The sequence below is a fragment of the Schistocerca americana genome, chromosome 5 (genome assembly GCF_021461395.2).
Source record: "Schistocerca americana isolate TAMUIC-IGC-003095 chromosome 5, iqSchAmer2.1, whole genome shotgun sequence".
NCBI classification, from domain to species: Eukaryota; Metazoa; Arthropoda; class Insecta; order Orthoptera; family Acrididae; genus Schistocerca; species Schistocerca americana.
Genome location: NC_060123.1, coordinates 336,137,910 through 336,160,783, shown reverse-complemented (window position 1 = coordinate 336,160,783; position 22,874 = coordinate 336,137,910). Strand labels below are relative to the sequence as shown.

The 22,874-nt window shown below is 44.0% G+C and overlaps 1 protein-coding gene across 1 annotated transcript in view; it reads right to left on the bottom strand.

The window, feature by feature from the left end:
• LOC124615728 (GDP-fucose protein O-fucosyltransferase 1) overlaps window positions 1–22,874 on the bottom strand; it is a 109,196-nt gene that overhangs the window by 21,959 nt on the left and 64,363 nt on the right. Inside the window, exon 6 of the mRNA XM_047143797.1 lies at window positions 16,752–16,988. Within this exon, the coding sequence (XP_046999753.1) occupies window positions 16,752–16,988 (237 nt within the window). The remainder of the gene's footprint in view (window positions 1–16,751; window positions 16,989–22,874) is intronic.

Sequence of the window (22,874 nt, the reverse complement as noted above, 5' to 3'; positions counted from 1 at the left end):
TTTTAATTTCATGCAACTTCACTAACAGTATATTAACCGATATAACAAAAACAAGAAATTGAGCATTTAACTACAAACTGAAATAAAGTATGAATAAGTACAAGTATTTACATAATAGTTCTGGTCCATGATGTTTGAAATAGAACTATTAAACAAATTAAATACGTAATGCTTTTTTTTTTAGTAACAGGTATCTATACATAGCTAAATTTAACACAATAGGTACTAACAATAATTCTGAAACAGCTTTCTATAAAATATACATTAACACTAACCTGAGACAAAAATTAAGTTTTGAGTTGAAAGCAGTTTCCCAATAAATTGTCTTGGAACTTCACAAATTACATTTTAATAAAGCTGACTGGGTTTGGTTTACATCACTTTCATTAAGAATGTATGTTCTCCGTGTCAGAGTAAATGGATTGACTTTTGTGAGAACATCCACAACTGATACCCACAGGACATCTGCATGTGCAGGATAAGAGAATGATTTAGCTGGTCCACATGGATGAAGAAAAGTTATTTTCACTTCATCAAGTTCTTCATTTTTTTTCTAAAATGTACCCAAGCCACCAGTTTCTGCCATATACAGTGGTGACATAGCCTGATACATCTTGTAACTTCAGTTTGTCTGGTGATGTAGTTACTTCCCTCTCCCAACTCTGCATATCACCTGAGAAGTATGTGACTATTAATTTTGATGTAGTGTTGGGAATGAAAGCGTGAAATTGCTGTGTTCATTTGATTGTCAATGCCTCTTCAAGTTGGCTTTTTAAGAATATTTCTGAAGCAGCATAGTCTTCTTGAGTGGAATATGCAAAACCAACATTTATGATATTATCTACTGCCCACTCAAATAGATCTTGTGCGGTTTGGATCTGATTTTGGTATGGCCTTTGCAGACTTGCACAAGCTGCCAGTCTCTTTACTGAACCCCCTACTCCATCACAAGGCCCTTTCCCACGTGCTGTGGCTGAAAAGTGCCACTCAGCTTTTATGTTGAAGTCTTCCTCAAGAAGGCAAAGGTTTAGGAAGTTTTTCTTATTTTTATACTGAGCGGCAGAACTGTTAGAATAATAGTATATCTTTTTTGGAATCATTTGAAATTTAGGTGTGTGTGTGTGTGTGTGTGTGTGTGTGTGTGTGTGTGTGTTTGAGGTTTACGGGCGCTAAACAGCGTGGTCATCAGCGCCCAAACACATAAAAACAGGAACAGATGCAGTGAAGGGACTAAGACGGACAGCAAACAAGGAGAACGGCTAAAAGACACAGACCTGATGCAGTTCCACATCCTCACAGACAGAAGCAAAACAAGACGAGAAGAAACGCACTAAAAAAGGAAAGGAAACACAAGGAAAAGCGAACAGAAACCGAAGGGAAACGAGGAGGTAATCGTGACTGGCTGACCTCTTACCTAAAACCCGGGTGAGCCAGTCACCCAGCAGCACATTAAAACCCTCTCCCTAAAATCCGAGGCAACAAATTGGACAGGACACAAAACCTTAAGACCTTAACCACAGTCGTGTCGTCTTGCAAAATAGAGGGCAAATCCGGTGGCAAAGAAACCACCGCCCTCTGGTCAGAGAATAAAAGACAGTCAAGTAAAATGTGGCGGACAGTAATCTGGACGCCACAAGCACTGCAGATTGGGGGGTCGTCCCGCCGGAGTAAAAAACCATGCATTAAGGGACTGTGCCCAATGCGGAGGCGAGTGAGGAGAACCTCATCCTGCCTGCATGACTGGTAGGACGTACGCCATGGCCGCGTGGTGGCCTTGACCAGACGCAGCTTATTTTCACCGACTGCCAGCCACTCCTCTTCCCATTGATGCATAACACGAAAACGCAGGAAGGAGGTAACAGCATGGAGGGGGACGGCACAGTCAACAACGTGAGGGAGGGAACATGCATCTTTGGCAGCCACATCCGCCAGTTCGTTTCCCCAAATATACACGTGCCCCGGCACCCAGCAGAAAGAAACCTCCTTCCCCTGCCGTTGCAGGTGGAGTAGGGTATCATGGATGTTCTGGACGAGCATAGCCGCTGGGTACAAGTGTTTCATGGTCTCAAGGGCACTCAGGGAGTCAGAAAAGATGAGGAACTTAAGACTGGGAACACATCTCATCTGCTCCAACGCCCACAAGATCGCAAACAATTCGGCATCAAAGATGGTAAACGCCGCAGGAAGCCGTAACTTGACGAACTCGATCAGGGAAAACAACAGCACAACCAACAGAGTCCCCCTGTTTAGAGCCATCCGTAAATACTGGTACATGGCCGGATGCTGGTGTAAAATATCGGAAAATAAGGAGGTAAAAACAAATGCAGGAGTGCAGCTCCTCCGGTACTCCGACAAGTCTAAAAGGACGCTGGGTCTCTAGAGCAACCAGGGAGGCAGACGAGTAAAACCTTGTCATTGGGGGGCCACACGCTCCACACCAAGGGACGCGAGCAAATGCTGGGCACCAATCCCAAATGATCTCGTTGCCCTAGGACGACTGGAAAAAGAGACGTTCCGTAGGCAGTCGGGCAACGGTAGGGTACGCAGGGGAGGTAGGACAGGCAAGGAATTGACACACCCGTCGCACCATGAGGAGATTCCGCCGGATGGCGAGCGGTGGTTCCCCTGCCTCAGCACACAGGCTGGGGATGGGACTGGTACGGAAGGCACCAGTGGCCAGCCTGATACCCTCATGGTGTACTGCGTCAAGAATCTTCAGATACGAAGACCTTGCTGACCCATACACGGTGCAACCATAGTCAAGACGCGATCGGACAAAAGCCCTATAAATTGCAGCAGACGCGCCCGATCTGCTCCCCAGGACCGATGGCTCAGACACTTCAAAATATTCATTGCCTTCAGGGCCCGCACCTTGAGGTCTTTAAGGTGAGGCAACCACGACAACTTGGAATCAAAAGTGAGGCCCAGGAACCTCACAGTGTCTCTAAAAGGAAGAATGGTGTCCCTCAGACGCAATTCAGGGGACGGAAAAAGACGTCGAGAACGATTAAAATGAACACACACACATTTGTCTGCAGAAAAGGTAAAACCCGTCTTCGCAGTCCATGCCTCTAATCGCTTTATCGTAAGCCGCAACTGCCAACTAGCAGTGACAAGACTAGAGGAAGAACAGAAAACAACAAAATCGTCCACAAACAAGGATCATTGGGCAGGACTCCGGATAGTGGACGCGATACTGTTAATGGCGACGGCAAAGAGGGTGACACTTAAAACGCTTCCCTGAGGAACACCGTTCTCCTGCACATACAAATCAGAAAGCACAGTACCAACCCGATATCGAAAGAGGCGGTGGGAAAGAAAGGACCGAATGAAGATGGGGAGATGGCCACGAAAGCCCCACTGATGGAGTTGATTGAGGATAGGGCGGTGCCAAGTAGTGTCATACGCCTTATTAATATCAAAGAATACACCTAGACAATGCTGGTTACGTAGGAAGGCCTGGTGGATGGCCGCTTCAAGCAGGGTCAAGTTGTCTATAGTTGAACGACATCTCCGAAAGACACACTGAGAGGGGCTAAGGAGCTGCCTGGTCTCGAGCAGCCAAACCAGGCGACGGTTGACCATGCGTTCCATCGTCTTCCCGACACAACTCGTCAAAGCAATACTCTGATAACTACTGGGATGCGTTCGGTCCTTCCCTGGTTTGAGGAGGGGAATCAAAATCGCCTCCCTCCACGAGTCAGGGTACGTGCCGGATAACCATATCATATTAAAACAATGCAGGAGAACTTCCTTGGAAGGCAGTAACAAGTGCTGCAGCATGCTGTACCGGATTTGATCATGACCAGGCGCAGTATCATGAGCCACAGACAGCGCCGAATCCAGTTCCCTCATTGTGAAGGGGTTCAGAATTTGGAGACCGGAAGTCCAAGTGACCCCTCGCGATGGCAGTGTGGTAGCGGCAGAAATCTGGATCACAGTTAATAGTGGCGGTAGATTCCGCAAAATGCATGGCCAGTGTCTGGGCAATGTCTCTCGGTGCCATGAGGAGACTTCCCTGATGCAGCAATGCCGTGACAGGTAGCTGGCCGAGTTTCCCGGAAATCCTCCTGATGGCTTCCCATACTTTCGTAGAACTAGTTGAGCGGGAGATGGAGTTCAAGAACGATTGCCATGACCGTCGTTTGCTCTCTTTAATCACTCGCCACGCTTTGGCCCTTGCCACCCGAAAGGCCGCACGATTGTCAGCTGAGGGACGGCACTTGAAGCGGCGCAGAGCTGCACGGCGGGCTCGGATGGCTGAGCGGCACTCAGTGGTCCACCAAGGGACAGGACGCCTCTTGGGATGACCGGATGACCATGGGATTGACAATTCAGCAGCATGGGAGATCACGGCTGTAACATGGTCTACCCATTCGTGGACACTGGCACGGTGTTCCAAAACAGCCAGTTGGCTGAAAAGTGTCCAGTAAGCTCTGCTGAGGTGCCACCGGGGTGGCACTGGTAATGCCATAGCCTCATCCAGGAGGCGAATCCAAAGGGGGAAGTGGTCACTAGAATGGAGGTCAGCAGCAGCCTCCCACAGAGCAGAATCCGCAAGTGCTGGAGAGCAAAAGGAAAGGTCAATAGCTGATGATGACCCAGAAGCAGTACAGAAATGAGTGGGAGCACCAGAGTTGAGGATGCACAGTTCTTCAGACATCATGAGGCTTTCCAGAATGCGACCCCTGGGGCAAGTAGTCAAAGAGCCCCATAAGACATTATGAGCATTGAAGTCCCCCAGAAGAAGAAATGGGTCGGGGAGTTGGCTAATAAGGTCTGTGAGAGCCTCAGAGTCTATTGCATCCTGAGGCGGTAAATAAACTGAACAGACTGTGAGCCTCCGACACACAAGAAGGTCAACTGCAACTGCTTGCAAGTCTGTAACGAGAGGGAGCTCAGATGAGGGGTGCATTTCACGGACAAAAACCGCAACACCACCCCTTTCCCCCGTCAGATCATCTTTCCGATATACGGTATAGCCCCGTAAAGAAGGAGCATCAGTGGCCCGAAAATGTCTCTTGGAGACATAAGCACAAAGGGCACTCTCGTACAAGGAGTTGTAATTCGGCCACATGCGTCCTGAACCCATTTAGGTTCCACTGTAATATGGGAGCCAGTGATCAGGGCGGCTGAACTTTCACCCTGCCTCTGTGTTATGGAGGAGAGCCCGTACTGGCCAGAGATTTATTCCTGGGGCGAGAAGATCGCCCCCGGTCGACATCAATGTCCATCAGCTCCGATGACGACCCACGGGAGATGTCAGACAGTACGATGGCCTCGTCATCGGACCAACCCTGACCAGTCTCCTCAGGTGGCAAAACCTTCACCTTCGGCGTCTTTGTCTTGGGGGGCTTAGAATGCAGAGCCTTGTCAGCAGTTGGAGCTTTACTCGCCTGGGAAGAAGGCGCCATATGGGAAGAGGCAGGAAGTACCCCAATGTCAGCAACCACGGCCTTGTCCGACGTTGCCGGGAGAGCCGCAGGTTTCAAAACAACTGCAGCAGCACAAGTGCACTGGCAAACACAGGTATTAGTGCTAACACTAGCAACCTCCGTTTGCGTAGCAACAGTGGCCATTTGTACCGGTTTTTTCAGAGCGGAAGCGAAAGATGTCGTAAACACAGGAGGTTGCATGGCCTTAAAGAGCTTCTTGGCCTCACCTTAGGGGATGCGCTTAGATGTTTTGATCTCCTGTATCTTCCGTTCTTCGAGATAGATGGGGCAGACCCGGCTCCAGACAGGGTGACTCCCAGAGCAGTTCACGCACTTCACAGGCGATGAACAATCGGCTCCTTCATGGGCAGGCTGACCACATTTACCACAAGTTGCTATCCCATTGCACCCCAACGTAGTATGCCCAAAGCGCTGACATTTAAAACAGCGCATTGGGTTGGGGAAATACGGTCGTACTGGCAAACATAAGAACCCCACTTTAACATGCTCTGGGAGTCTCGGGCAACTGAACATGAGAATAAACGAGTCGGATTTGACGAGGTCCCCATCGACTCGTTTCATAATATGCTGCACGTCAACAATACCTTCGTCAGGCCACTTAGATTTTAACTCGTCTGTGGAGATATCCACCAAGTCCCTACATGTCACAACACCCTTACTATAATTCAAAGTGGAGTGGAGCTCGGTCTCGATAACGTACTCTCCGAGACAGGTTGCTTTCTGAAGAGAAGCGGCTTGACGGGAACTAGAAGTCTCAACTAACAGAGTCCCATTGCGCAGTCGCTTCACAGATTTCAGTGTTCCTGCAATACCCTCAAGACCCTTGTGGATGTAAAAGGGAGAAACCCTCTCAAAGCTACCCTCCTTCCATTTAATAATCAAAAACACATTCTGATTAGCAGCATGTGCTCTGTTACGGCAGTCTGATAAATCTCTAGCAACACCAGGAGCTGGAGGACCGCAGCACAAAGTCGCTTTTTCGATGGGGTGTGTTTTCCTACCAGTGGCCCACCCAATCCACTGGTAGGGGGAAATGTAGAGGTCGAAGGGCCCATTGCGGTCCCACGAGCAGCTAGGGAACTAAAGGTCCACTCAGACAGAGCCCCGCGTGCCTGAGTAAGCCGTATACAACTGGGGTGTGGCAGGTGCCCCAGAAGTTGCCCGCTTGCGACTGTTCCACCCCAACAGCCATGCATCTCATAGGCGCGGAGCACACCGTAAGATTGAGGTTTTTTTTATAGAAGTTGGCCTTCCTCGCAATCCAGGCGGTCAAGCCAAGATTACCATTCCCCGCAGCACACAACATTCCACCGCCGCGCCATACGGTGGTCGCTGAAGCATGTCCGGGGGTTACGGTGACAGGAGACTGGCGGCGCTGACCAGTCCCCAGCTCAGGACCCCGGGGTCGCCAAGCCTGTACTCAGCAAATGAATGCTGAGCCCCTGGGGGCATTTGAAATTTATTTGTTAGATATGAAATTAGCTTCTTTTGAAAGGTGTAAACCGCAGTTGTATTGTGCTCCAGGCAATCAGAAACAGTGACAAAGCTCATATGCTCAATTTTGTCTTCCTGTTTGTAATATATAACAAAAGGATGAATGGTAATCTGTTGTCTTGCCCAGTGGAAACTCTGAGCTTCATCCTGTAGAACTATACTGTAATTTTCTGAAAAATCACATATGACAACAAATTCAGATTCCACAAGGTTTTCTCTTGTGGAGTTAAGGAATGTTCGTTGTTGCTTGGCAATGAAGTCATGCCGAATCAAAGTCAACATCTTACTACAAAATAAATCTATGAATTCTTCAGAAGTTTTCTGAGCAATTTCCAGATTACATCGGTCAACTGACATCCACTGTCGGAACTGAACTTGTTCAATTAAGTTTTCATGAAAAGAGTCTTTTAAAATTTTATGTATGACAGTTTCTCCTGGTCAGTATTCACAGTTTCCCATGTTGCAATCAACTGATGATGGGTTGCAAAGCATTTTTGCAATGCACTGCTTATAATTGTTTAAGCTGCTGTTTGTTACTGTATTTAGTTTGGCATTTTCTATCATTAATTTTATGTTTTGGTGAGTTGTGCACACGCAGACAGTGTGTGTGCCACTCCAGCCAGCTAATACACAATGTTTTGGTCTCAACTCAGCAAATTTAGAGAAACCTATTTTTATGTTAGGAAACTTGTCTTTAAAATGCTTGTAAGCTTCTTTAAGGTTACACAAAATAAGTCTCTTTGATATTTTTATTTCCACTTGTTTCTGTAATTGTCACACAATCTTTAATACCTGGCATTGCCCTGCTAACTTCATCATTTTCATAAAATGAATGTACATTTTGACAGTTTCTGTTGGTAAACACTTCCCTGGTTTTGGGTTTGGACTTTCCATGAATCCTTTCTCTTTCAAAATTTTTTTGGACTGCCGAACAATGTAATTAGGAGCATTAAATTCCCCTCATTATTTTCCTTACACTCCACTTTTCAGGTAAATTTGTAAGAATCATTCGTTTTTTTGTTCTACTTACAGAATTTTTAAAGTTTCTTTTAAGATTTTCAAGAACGGATTCATCAGTATCAGCATCTGACGAAGAAATTTCAGGAGCAACAAAAAGTTTACGTGTCATTGATGAGATTTTCTTCACTTTTGATTTGGCGTAATGCCTAAATGTTAGTTTTCTCTTGTCAATTGGGGACCCACCTAGTTCTTGAAGTGTTGTGTTAAATGTTTTAACAGCCACTGAAGTTGGAGTGAAGTCAGGGTCTTGGTCTCGGATGATTATCTCTGATCCAGAAGATTCTTCTTCAACACTTTCATCACTGATGGGCTCTGGTGTATTTTTCAATTTGGTTACATCTTTCCTACATTTATCACAAATCTTGGCACCACTTGGTATCTGAGGAAATAATTTGGGCAGCCATGTTGTGACATTTCTCAGTTTTTTTCTGCTTCTAATAAAATGATTTGATTTCTTCAATGGATTACAACATTGCACTCTTACAGCACTGCACTTTTTACTTGGTTCCATATTGATACAAAAACCACTTATAAACTGTCCTTCAATGTATAGATTTACTTGAAAATGAACTATTTGGCTCCAGTCTCTGAATTATTGTACAGACATCAAGCCCTATGTATACGGTCCTCTACCGACGTACTACCTTAAAGGTCAGTTTGGTCAAACTAGGGCCGTTAGTGAAAAACAAGAGACCGGAATAATTTTTTTAACAATGAACCCATCATCATTCCACATTTATATTTTGCCACGTGATTTACAACAGTATGAAGTAGTTATGGAAATATTTTGAAAATTTTCAATTATGTACTTTTTGTAAAAAAAATTAAATCAAAATATTAATTACCATTTTGAAAAAGGTTATTAATTAGAAGTTATGTTTTTTTGTCTATCACTGGAAAGAACATGAAAAATGCTGCAAAATGACACCTTTCCCAGTTCTCTAGCTCAATTAGGGCAGCTCCTAGGGCAATTTTTAAAAAGTCTGTTCACACATTTTTGGCCAGTTTTTGAAAAGTTTACATGACCATATTTCAAGAGTTGTTTGAGGTAAAAAATTGAAATTTGGTATTTTTCTTAGTTTCAGCACCCACTATAAGTATACCAACTTTCAGCAAAATCTAAGAGGGTGAGGTAAAATTTTTATTTAAAGTGTGTTGATTTGACATGGAATGACTCATCAAGAAAAAGTGCAGGGTCAGGATGGACTGTCCGTTGCCGACAGAAGTGCAGAACACAGGTCTTGTCGTCAGAGAAGTGAAACCCATGGGCGAGAGCCCATGACTGGGCAGTCTGAATGGCTCCCTGCAGTCGGCGTTCAGCGACACCAATGGCTGAGGAACTGAAGTAAATGCAGAAATCGTCAGCATATAAGGAGGGAGACACTGATGGCCCTACTGCTATTGCTAGGCCATTTATATAGCAACTAAAAACAATGGAACACTCAATACAGAGCCCTGTGGGACCCCATTCTCTTGGATATGGGAGGAGCTAAAGGAGCCCCTGACTTGAACACGGAAGGTACAGAGGGAGAGAAAGTTCGCATTAAAATCGGAAGCGAGCCACGGAGGCCTCACTCATGCAGCGTGGCAAGAATTTGGTGGCACCGGCTCGTGTTGTAGGCGACCAGAAGTTGGCGTCTGGAAAAAGCTGTCCAGATGGCAGACTCAAGGCACACCAAATTATCTGTCATTGAGTGGCCTCGCCAGAAACCACCCTGGGATGGAGCCAGAAGGCCCCGAGACTCCAGGAGCCAACACAACCTCTGGCTCACCATTCATTCGAGTAATTTAGAGAATGTCGGTGAGGCTAATGGGGCGGTAGCTGTCCAACGCTGCAGGTTTCAACACTGGGACAACGATGCTGTTCTGACACTGGGATGGGAACACTCCCTCGCCCCAATTGCGATTCAAGATAGACAGAACCTGACACAGTGAGGCCACAGATAGATGTCTGAGAAATTGGGAGTGAATTTGGTCAGGGCCGGGAGCTGTGTCAGGGCAATGGGCAAAGGCACTGAGGAATTCCCACTCAGTAAAAGGTGCACTGTACGACTCAAGGCGGTGCAATGTAAAAGACAAATGCTGTCGTTCTGCCTGCTCTTTCAAGGAACGAAAATCTGGTTGATAGTTTGTGGAGGCAGAACTCCGAAATGCTCGGCGATTTCACCTGAGTCGGTGCACACTGCCCCATTTTCTGAAATCCCAGGCAACCCCAGCGGGGTCGGGTAACCATTAAGGCGGCGAATCCGAGTCCACACCTGGGAGGCAGGGGTACGAGAACCAATAGAGGCAATGTATCTTTCCCAGCACTCTTGCTTCCATCTTTGTATCAGGAGGCAGGCACAGGCACGAAGCCGCTTAAAAAGATTGAGAGATTCCAACGATGGACGCCGATTATGTCATTGGAGGGCCCGCCTACGCTCTTTGATGGCCTCAGCGATGTCGGGTGACCACCAGGGCACAGTTTTACGCCGAGGGCACCCGGAAGAAAGAGGAACCGCGCGTTCTCCAGCTGATACGACCGACGCAGTGACCCGCTTGACCACCCCATTAATAGCGCCACGTGCAGAAGTGTGAACAGTGACAGCAAATGTGAAAGCCAGCCAATCGGCCCTGTTAAGGGCCCATCGCGGCAGACATCCAGAAGAATGATGGTTGGGTAGTGACAGGAAGATCAGAAAGTGGTCACTGCCACACAAGTTGTCATGAACCCTCTAGTGGACAGATGGTGAAAGTCCTGGGCTGCAAAGCGACAGGTCAATGGCCAAATAAGTGCCACAAACCACAATGAAGTGTATGGGGTCTCCCGTATTTAAGAGGCTGAGAGAGAAGATTCTCGACATCCCTACCCTGGCCAGCTATCACGGCACCACCCCACATGGGGTTATGGGCATTGGAAGTCCCCCGTAAGCAGGAATACTGGGGGGAGTTGGGAGATCAGAGCAGCCAAATCGTTAAGAGGTACTTCACCATCCGGAGGAAGGTAGACAGTGCAGCTAGACATAATATCCAAGGTCATCCTTATCTTCACAGCAACAGCCTCTAAAGCTTTATGAAGGGGCACTGATTCAGAATATACAGAGGTAAGGACATACAGCCATATGCCACCTGATGCCTTGTTACAGTCAGTCCAGTTTTTATAAAATCCCTGATAGCCACGAAGGGCAGGGGTCTGCATTGCTGGGAACCAGGTTTTTTGGAGGGAAATACAAGAGAGCAGGTGTTGAGCTTAAAATCTGTCTTAGTTCAGCCATGTAGTGGGAAAAAACCGCCACAATTCCACTGGAGGAGAATGCTTCCTGTGTTCGGGGAAGGCATGAAGGGACTTAGAATGCAGGTTACTCCCTAGGGTCCGCTGCTGCCACCAGTGAAGGGCTAATGGCTAGGAGCATTGTTTCAGAGGCAATGGTGAGAGCTAGGTCCTCAGGGGACACTAGAATTCCACCTCATCCTCAGAGGCAGAACTGATGGGTGGAGGTGGTGTTGGGACCACAGGAACCTCTTTCGGTGGAACAGGTTGTTTCTTTTTCTTAGACTTTTGTTTATCCTCCCGCCGCTCTTTCAGAGCTTTCTGGGAGGCCTTCCCTGAAGCAGCATCTGGTAAGGACGAAGAGCAGGAAGCCCTTTGACCTACAGTCTGTGGCTCCTTGAGCCACTGGCTAACTTCCACTTGTGCACTGTGAGGGGCCTTGGATGGTAGAGCCCCTATGGACGCCGTATGTGGGAGAGCGGCCAAAGAAGGGGGGCACTCCTTCGGCTCAGGTGTGGGGACAGGCGGCCCCAACGGTCGGGAGGGCATTGCTCCAAAAGATGGAGTTGCGGGATCAACAGTGATAGGTGGAGCCCCCACCCTTAAGGGGGCAGGTGTGGTCTTGTGGCCCAAAGGGCCAGTCACAAGTGGTGTCACTGAGGAATGTGAAATGTGTGCAGTTGTTACAGCATATGGAGTTTCCATGCGGACTGGGTTTAACCACTCGAACTTTTTCTTAGCCTCTGTGTAGATCATTTTGGTCCAGGGTCTTCTATTCCATTATTTTTCTTTCCTTCTGGAAAACTGGGCACTCTGGCGAGCAAGGGGGTAGTGATGTGGAGGGGAATGCAGGAGCAAACAATCCAGTCCACTCACAAAAGGAGGTTGTAGCTACAATTGGTGCTATTGCATCTTTCACTGGACAGACTTCAGGCCAATGAGAGAAATGATCAATTGCTGTCAGGCAGTACTGATATCCTTCTGATGGTGGTAAAGGTCCAATAATGCTGATCTGGACAAGTTCAAATTGTTGAATTGGTGGGGTGAAAGTTCTGAGTAGAGCCGCAACACACTGAGTTATTTTGTTGTACTGGCGGATGAATGCCTTCCAGTTCTCCTTAATGTTTGCCTGAGCAAATGTCTTTTTTACTAGTCTCACAGTAGCCCTTACTCCTTGATCTTCTCTGCTGAAATGAATACTCATATGTGTGTCGTTAATACATCACAGTATAGTGCTACTTTTGAATGTGATATCAGAACACTTTAGAGCAATAAGTCTTACAATGTTTTGGGGCCCACCTTCAGTTTGTTGTCTCCTTCCTGGGCATTGGAAAGCGCTATGAAGTCAAGTTCTTATGTCATGGCGTCGATGCGAGACAGTGCATTTGCTGGCCCATTCTGCTCATCAACATGTCGACTATCTGTAGTAAATTTCATAAGGAAGTCAAAATGCCACAACTGGCATGGTGCTCCCTTGTCTGGCTTCTGACAGAAAACAAATGCTAATAGCTTATGGTCTGCAATAAAAGCAACGTGTATCTTCAAACACGTGTCAAAATTTTTGGTTGAGGGATGTGTCATGCACAGCTCGCAGTTGTTCGCTGAACAATGTGCTTCTGAAGGTGGATTTTTCACTGAAGAAGCTACAGGCTGCCAGTCATATTTTATATGTTATACTACAGCTCCTGTGGCAGTTAATGATGCAGCCAAAATTACTGAGAAAGGTGCATCAGTAAGAGGATGAGCTAATACTGCAGCCTCCACAATAGCAGCCTTTACTCTGGCGAAGGACACACTTTTCATCAATACACTGTAGCATGGGTCCAGGTTTAGTGGGTTGGCGAAACTGAGAAATAGTTTCCTCTCTGTCTTGAGGTGTCAGAATTCCTTGTGAATTGATGAGGTATCCTTATAATTTTGCTTCCATTATTCCAAAGACACATTTTGATGAATTGCTCTAGCAGTGCAATGAATAGTTGCTGTAGGTGTGCAAAGTGCTCTGCCTCACTGGACAACATTACAAGCAGGTCATCAATATAGTCTTAACGGAACTGTCTCCAGTTATTTCATCCATGAATTCCATGAATTGCTCTGAAGTTTGGGCAGCTCTGCATAGTTAAAATGGCATTTGCAGAAATTTATAAAGTCCAAATGAAGTACAAACAGTTGATCTACATATGTTCTCTGGTGCAATGGGTATATGATAAAAAGCTTGGATGAGGTCTATTGTGGAGAAAACTGCCTTGCCATGAAAATAAGCATAGCAAAGTCTTCAATATGTGGTACAAGGTGGGGATCACATATCGTTCTGGCATCAAGCTTATGATAGTTGACAGTTACCACATGGGTGCTTTGCTATTCTTAGGAACAATATGGAGTGGTAGCCCCAGAGCTATTATCTGAAGGGCAACAGGTCCCATGCACTGGCATGAAAGAGAATTCTTGCTTTGTGATCCTGAGTTTGTCTGGAGGCAGACAATGAGGCTGTGCACGGACTGGTGATTCTGGCATCGTAACAATGTGATGTACCTTTGAGTGTCATACCTCCGGGTGTTATACCTGTGCTAAAGTACGTAATAGATCAATGAATACAAGTAGCTGGCGAAGCAGCTTGTCTTATAGTGAATCACCAGCAATCACTTTGATGCCAGTGTGGTTGGCATGATGTAGGTATCTACGACTGGCCGTTAGTTTTGGAGAGCCAAGCAGGCATTGAAGACAAAGATCTGGGAGGAGGATGTAAAATGTGACAAATCTGCTCCAGAAATCAGGTATAACAAGTCGGTGGCAATGAGTCTTCATACAAATTCACATCAATGATTGAAGTTTAGATGTAAGGTGACATGGCTGCAGGTCTTGATGTAAGATCCGTTCACAGCATATAGGTGACCACCATCAGTATTTCACTACGAAAGGTAAAAAGAAGGGTTAACAAAGACTTCAGCACCTTCATCAACAAGGAATTATAGCTTTGTAGCGTGCTCTGTTATGAACAGTTGACAGCTGTCCAGTTTGAAATCGGCCACTATTGCTACTTATTTCTGGCAGTATTTTCCTTGCAACAGAGTATTCAAGACTGCCAAGCTGCAGCTCCAAATTTTCTGTGATACCAGCAGATATTCTCCCTGGTGGCCAAATGCTTGTTTCTGCTGGAAGACTGTTGTTGCTGCTACAGTTCACATATGGAGTAATGATTTTTAGGATTGTTACTTGCTTAGATAGTTCAGTTACTTTTGCATGCAGTGCTTCCAGAGAATTGTCCTAGTGGAGATTCCCGTGACACATTTGGACTGATTCATCTCAACTATTCAATCTGGGGTTTAAGCAAGAGCATCAAGGTCACCATCCCAAACTGTATTTTCTGTGCATCTGCAGGTGAGCATGACAGTCAAACATTCTGCTGAATATGACATATATTCTGCTGAATATCACTGTTAATAGCATTGCAAACCAGCATGCAAAGAAAATGAAGTAGTTTGGATGGTGCATGTTTTCAGAGTTCTTCAATGTAGCAATTTTTCATGTTTCTTGGCTTCCAACTGCAACAAACATGTTACAAGAACATGCTTGATGGCTGTGTATTTTTCAGTGCTTGGCAAGGAAGCTAGGATGTCTTTTTAGTGATATGCTTATTAAGTGCAGCCCTACATAACTACATTAAGTTTTGTTCTAGTTGATACAGGCCATGACAAATTGGTTTGTAAGTTGTGAAACCACAATATTGGATTATATAACCAGAAATATGGTGATTTCAGTGCAATTGGACCGAGGATCGTCTTTATCACTGGTAAATCAGAGTTTGCTAGATCCTGTAGATTTGGTGTGCCAGGTGTAGTTATGTACTGCAGTTTTCATGAGTAGTTTTGCACCACATGGTTGATGTGAAAAATTACATAAGATGGCATTTAACATTCCAAAATGCAATTTGGGAACTTGAACTCACCAAATGTCATGTGAAAATACAATTTATTCAACATAATTAATTAAACTGCATAATTGTAAATAGCAATGAACATCTATATATCAATCAATTGGTTTAAGTTTAGAGATAATATGAATAAGCAAAGAATCTACAGGCAACAAACTATATCATTCAATTTATTGTTCACAAACCCAATATTTCAAACAAAGCATTTATGTAAGTTTACCAAGACCACTATCAGCTGTCTATGTGCTGGGAGTCAAGATATATCTAATACAAATATTAGAGTTATGTGGAATTCATGACACCGATGCTTGGAAACATATAGGAATTGAAGGAGGAAAGGAAGCAGAATTCACGATTCTCAAACCAAATATTCCGATACATTATAGGAGCCACTAATGAGATAATTTTTTTTTTTTTTTTACTTAATTTTTTGGAGATCTTCAATTTCCTGCCAAATTCACATTGGCAATCTGTTATACACTTTTGCACCAAAATAAATCTCCATTTTGGCCCCTACAGAGGGATGCATAGTCTACATGAAAATTATTTTTATTTATATTATTGTGGTTGTACATTGCAGAGTTCATCCTAAATTAACTCTTGTTATTAGTGAAAAATACCATAAGGGTATATATATCCCACAGACCCTGAGGAGGGTTCAACAAGATACTCAGTCATCAGCTTTACACAATATTGTTATTTCATGCTTCTGTAGAAAAGACACTTTTCACTTTAATCTCTCTGCACCAGATTGTGTCACAGGAGAATATTGAATGAAGGAACACTAAGTATGCTAACAATCCTATCTGTAGGTCAACAGACACAATGGGAGACATTTCAGCTGGGAGAACTCAGTTTTTTGGTTAACTTCGCCACATGCTGGTACCACCTCAGCTTATTATCCATTTGAATGCCCAGGAACTTTAGACACTGAACCTTCATCCAGTTTATGTTGATCTCTACTTCTGGTACCTCTAAGTCATTTTGCCATATTTCCAAGTTGTGTAATAACAAGTTTTTGTAAAATTAAGGGTTAAGCTTTGGCTTTGAAACAGTTGTAAGTGTTTTCCAGTATGCTCTTGGTTGTGTCTTAATATGTGTTTGGAATGCATCTGAAATCTCAAATAAAGGGCAAGTGACAGAAATTTTATATACAAGAGATATCAAATCAATGTATCTAGTTTTTCATTAATAATATACCAAACAATGTCAGGATGCAAGATGAAATGGCCTCAGCTCATTGAGATTTTTCACAAGCAAATGTGGATTCCTCTAACAGAGCAGTGTCCCACTACTTTTTGTTATGGCATGATACATTTCTTTGGACATATTCATGGCTTGGGGGATTTGTAGCATTTTCTTTTCCATCTGTGAATTCATTTATTTTACCACACTAGCTTAAAAAAGTTACTATAAGTGGAAAAATATTATGTATGGCTTGTTAACCAGTTTTTGACTTACAATGCTTGTTGGCTGAATATTGGTTAGCAAAATAATATATTGCTGTAGAACACACAAAATGTTGTTTTCATTTATAATTATGAACTTTTTCTACCAAGAACTGACAGCAGAATCAGTTAACATAAAAAAAAGTTATACTAACCTCCATCCTCTTCAATGCTGTTCGCAGTTCAGGCAACATGTGATTACTATCTGAAGCCACAAATACTGATGCTACATCCTTCATTCCTCGGATTACCCTTTTAAGCTGTCTAATGACAGTTTCTGTTGATGGCATGCACATTTCATTTGTAGCCACTCCTCTTTCATTATTGTACCCAAGACACTGTGGGGCTGCAAATAGCTTGGGACTGTGTTTAACATGTTTACATGCATTACCCTGGAAACAAAAATTCCAAGTAACTGGCCTCCTTTTGACACAAAACAATAACACATTACCAGCACAGTAAATATGAAAGAAACTCTTCTGGACTTGTTCCAAACAATTTCAGTCGATCCTGTTTTACTCCTATTTGCCAGTCTTTCTTATCTGTCTACGATGTAGAGCACAATATAATCATTCTGTGGTGATATTTTGTAATGAAATGCCAACCAGTCAATAAATTTATACAAATGGATTTATAAGAAGGAAACCACTGGAATGAAGCATTTGATATCCCAAATCTAGAGCAAGTGACATACTCTATCATTTAGAATCTATTTTATAGCCTATGTTTCACTTCTGAGTTAGATACATAATGATACCAACATTCCCATTTCAAATAATTTATAATTTTTTTTCTTTCCTGGGTACTTGGCCACCAACTCCTAGCATGAACATCATTTCTAAAGGCTGACAATTTGTCTGATTCAAGACAACTGTTTCTTCATTAGCATTTTTTTTTAAATTTATACTTATAACATCACCAGGGACTCCATTTCTTGGTGACAGAGTAAGGTGATTGATTGACTGGTAGATTGATTTGGGGGGAGGGGACCAAACAGTGAGGTCATCGGTCCCACAATCTAGGATGGTAGAAGCAGGGAAGAAACAACACAAACGAGAGTTCAGTCAATGTGCAAACAAAGGGGGAAAAGGGACACCAGGGCAGCAATAAGAGGAAAGAATAGGAGACGCATGGGTGGGAATGGGGCGAGCACCGGAGCCCCAAAAACGCTACACGCAGTGGGGCACCACAGTGCAACCGACATGTCCTAACACCTACACCATACCATATGATACACAGGGGGCAACACCAGGCAAAGAAAACATAAGTAAATAAGAAACAAAACAGCACAACAGACCAGGCAAAACTGTAGGGAAAAGGCAGGGAGAACATGGCTGGTGTGGAGGCGAGGTCAAGGTTTCCATAACCAATGCCTATGCTAGCTGAGGGAGTAATTCCAGAGGAAAATTCAAGGACTTACAGTTGAGAGTACAAACCACTTTCATGAAGAAAACTAAGAACAGATATAATGGTACAAGGGTTGTCCACTAACACCTGAGACACGGAAGGTGGGATAGCATTTTTAGTGTGAAGTGCCAAAAGGCAGGAGCACTGCAGCAAAATATGTATCATCATGAATTGAGCCCTACAACTTCAAAGGGGAGGGAGGGGCCACTCATTGTGGAGTACAAAACCATGTGTCAACCAAGTGTGGCTAATATCAAAATGGCAGAGGATCGTCGATTCCCACCAGGAGAGGCAGATGCAAGAACATCACCTGGCGGGTGTATCCTTGATGACGTGGACTTTATTAGACAAGGGAATAGCCTCCCAAAAGTTAATGCACGATTGAGCAAAGAGGAATTTGATGTAAAGCAGTAAATCTGCCCCTGGAGTGGTCACAGAGAATGGGGAGTAGGTGGCCAAACCCCCAGCCACATGATAAGTAAGGTCATTGCCTTGAATACCTACGTGGGCAAGAATCCAAAAGAAATCAACCAAATAAGCAGCATCACTGAGACCAGCAAGAAAGTTGTGGATGGCAGAGACCAACGGGTGGTGGGAAAAACACCAAGCCATAGCCTGAAGGCCACTCATTGAGTCCATACATAATACAACTCGGGTGAGGGAGGGCTGTGTAATAAAACAAAGGGCTTGATAGATGGCCATCAATTCTGCAGTAAACGCCCCCACATGTGGCAGGAAAGAGATGGTGTTAGGTGCTAACAGAAGTGGTATTCCATGCTGACAGAGGTCGTGAAGGCATATGCCACATGATCAGTGGAAATAGAGCTACCGGTGTAAAAAGAATGGCATCCTGAAATCTCCGTAAGAGTGTTTGGAACACCATTGATCACCATTTGAGCGATGGGGGCTTTGGTCCCAAGAAAAGATCCAGCTGAATCCACGGTCAAGAAACTAACCAAGTAGGGTAGGCGGAGTCATGGCAGAGAGAAGTGAAGAGCCCAACTGGTAAACTCATCTGAGGGTGGGCACTGGGCAGCAGGTGGGCAATGGCCCAAAGTCACAAAAAGAACAGAATAGGAAGGGTGATCAGGAGAAGAGCAGATAGTGAAGGCATAAGAAACCAGGAGCTGGGACTGCCGAATCAAAAAGGGAGGGATCCCTGCCTCAACCAGAAGACTATCGACAGGGCTCGTTTGAAAGGCACTGATGGCTAAATAGGTACCACAATGGCGAACTGGGTCCAAGAGGAGCAATGTGGAAGGGGTAGCTGACCCATAAACTTGAATAGCTACATTCCAGACAGGACAGAACCAATGCCCGGTAAAGGTGGAAAACAACAGAATAATCCACACTCCAAGAGGTGTGGGCAAGGAAGCGAAGGGCATTGAGTTTATGAAAACAGCTAACCTTCAGATGATGGATAAAGGGCAACAAAGTTAGCTTGTTGTCAAAAAGAAGACCCAAGAAACGGAACTGGTGGACCACGGTCAGGTGTTGGGCATTGAGGTAGAGCTCCGGATCCGGATGGGGCCCCTAGTACAGCGACCCTCCACGCAAGAGGAGAGAACTAAAAACCGTGCGAGTGCGTACACGTGGAAGTGCACAGAATGGCACCCTGGAGCTGTTGTTCTGCAGAGGCCACTGAATGGAAGCTAGCCCAAATACAGAAATCATCCACATACGGAACTGGGGCGACCAATGGTCCAGCAGATGCCACGAGTCCATTAATGGTGACTAGAGAAGGACACTTTACGTGCCACTGTCATTACCTCTCTTTCCTGCTCCAGTCGCGTATGGTTCGCGGGAAGAATGACTGCCGGGAAGCCTCCATGCACGCTCGAATCTCTCTAATTTTACATTCGTGACCTCCTCGGGAGGTAAAAGTAGGGGGAAGCAATATATTCGATACCTCATCCAGAAACGCACCCTCTCGAAACCTGGACTGCAAGCTACACCGTGATGCAGAGTGCCTCTCTTGCAGAATCTGCCACTTGAGTTTGCTAAACATCTCTGTAATGCTATCATGCTTACCAAATAACCCTGTGACGAAACGCGCCACTCTTCTTTGGATCTTCTCTATCTCCTCTGACAACCCGCCCTGGTACAGATCCCACACTGATGAGCAATACTCAAGTATAGGTCGAACGAGTGTTTTGTAAGCCACCTCCTTTGTTGATGGACTACATTTTCTAAGGACTCTCCCAATGAATCTCAACCTGGCACCCGCCTTACCAACAATTAATTTTACATGATCATTCCATTTCAAATTGTTCTGCACACATACTCCCAGATATTTTACAGAAGTAACTGCTACCAGTGTTTGTTCCGCTATCATATAATCTTACAATAAAGGATCCTTCTTGACACCGTCTTGACATGGGTCATAGCATAAACTACGGAGACACAAAGATTCTTTCGTCCACCTCCAAATACTGGGACTCCATCATTAAAGAAGCTGTCGAAACACATATAAGTAACAACCTGATCAATAGACACATGGCATTACATCTTAGCAAGCCATGGGAACCAGAACTGGTAGTACTAAGGCAACATCAGGTGCAGACAAATGAATCCAACGAGTCAACACAGATGGGGAATCTGAGTCCAGACACTTAAACTGGACGCCAACACTGCGCTTTTCCCATGTAGTGCATGTTAAGACCGTGGCTTGTTTCTCCGACAAGGGGCTCTGGATGTCAACATCCTCTATATTCATCTGCGATGATATTACAGCCCCACCCTCTTGCTGCCTGCACTTTTCTATTGAACCAGCGCATATATTGGCGAGCCAATGCAGCAATACGTCCAAAAAGAAACTGAAGATGATGACTGCTGTGGATGAAGTACATAAAAAAATCACCAGATCACCATCAGAGAGGCTGCTGATGATGTCAGCATATCCTTTGGTAATGCCAAGCCATTTTTCCCATGTTTTGATTAGGAAATACATAGCAGCAACGTCTGTTCTGAAATTGTTGAATTTTGACCAAAAAATGACGATAGACACTGCTCAGGGGCTGTTGGATGAAGTTTACAATGATCCATAACTTCTAAAGAAGGTTACAGCAGGTGATGGAACATGGGTATACAGGTATGACAATGAACCCAAGGCCCAGTTGTCCCAATGAAAACTGCTTGAACAGCCAAGACTGAAAAAAATTCAACAAGTTCGATTACATCCAAAGGTTCTTCTGAATGTTTTTTTGATTACAATGGGATAGTGCATCATGAGTTCCTGCCTTACATTGTATGGTCAATAAGGAATACTATCTGGAAGCTATGCATGGTCTTCATGAAGCAATCTGAAGAAAATTATCAGAATTTTGGCAAAACCACTGATGGAAATTGCATCATGAGAATGTTCCCACCCACATCTCAATGCTTGTTCATAATATTTTGGAAAAAAAAACAACTTATGTTGACTCAGCCAATGTATTTGTCGGACATGGTCTCCTGTGACTTCTTTCTATTCCTGAGGCTGAAGAGAACCATGGAAGGATGTTTTGCCACGACTGATGAGATAAAAACAAAATTGCTGGAGCATCTGAACACCATAACAAAAAGTGAGTTCCAGAAGTGCTTCCAAGATTGAAAAAAGTGGTGGCACAAGTGTATCATATCTGAGAGGGATTATTTTGTCAATTAATAAATAGAGATTTTTTAAGAAATAACGAAAATTCCCTTTATATTTTGATCACACCTCATATTTGTATGAACTGGACACTAAGCAGTATTCAACTGCTTTGTGTTTAAAGATAGAACAAAACCAACAGAAGCTGTTAATATATGAAGCACTTCCAATAAAATCACCACATCTCTCTTTGGGTACAATACTTGAAAGCAGAGGTTCTCACACATTTTGGTGACAGAACTCATTTAAAATACTAAATATTTTGCGGAGTCCTAAAATAACCAAAACCTGGTTTTACGTCCACTCTTTAATTATAAACATTTAATGAAAATCTTACAAAAACAGGTACATTATATATTACCAACTTCGACAACAATACACAAGACACAAAATAACACTATTGACTCCACCGTACATTGACAAAATTGTTTCTGTTCCATTTAATGGGAGGTATGACCTTTTTTTTCTGACCAACTGTTTTACGTCAGGCTTCAAGGAAGAGAGTTGAAGTCGCATATTAAGTTTGGCATCCAGTCTAGTGCAGTAATTCGCCTTTACAGCTGCATATGCTGAGAATACCATTTCATAAAAATAAGTTTATGGGAATGGGAGAAGAACAGTTACAGTTTATGAGGCAAGCTATGGATATTTTTCACTAACCCAGCACCAAAAATCAAGTCACATTGATTTGTGATTCCATGCTTGTATCGGACGTTATTTCTAAAAACAATTCACAAGTTTTGTTTGACATATTTTACAGCTTCTGCAAATTTGGTACAAAAGGATTCTGAATCCACAAATTCATTTTCAGTTTTTTATTCTGCTCTTCGGCAAAATGCATCTTGAAAAGTGCATTTCACAGAGACAGTAGACCAGTTCTTGAAATATTTCATTTGGTAATTCTGCTGTCTCGCCAATGAACACATTCAATGGTAAAAAGCTGTCTGCTTCTTTCTTGCTGAAAGAAATAATCCAAAAACCTAATTTTTTAGGGCATTTGCTTTTTATTAGTACTGAAAACTGTTGTCAGTTTACCTTTTCAAGATTTAATTAATTAAATTTTCCAAGTATGTCTGATGAAATAGCTAGTCTGAACACCCAAGTCACACTGCTCGAACAGTTTTGTAATTTAAAAGAAATGTTAGTCGTAAAAGCTTGTAATTCAGCTCTCAGTTTGAATAATTTTGTTAAGTCTTACCCTGAGATAACCATCTAAGCTCAGAGTGGAGCAGTAGTGTTT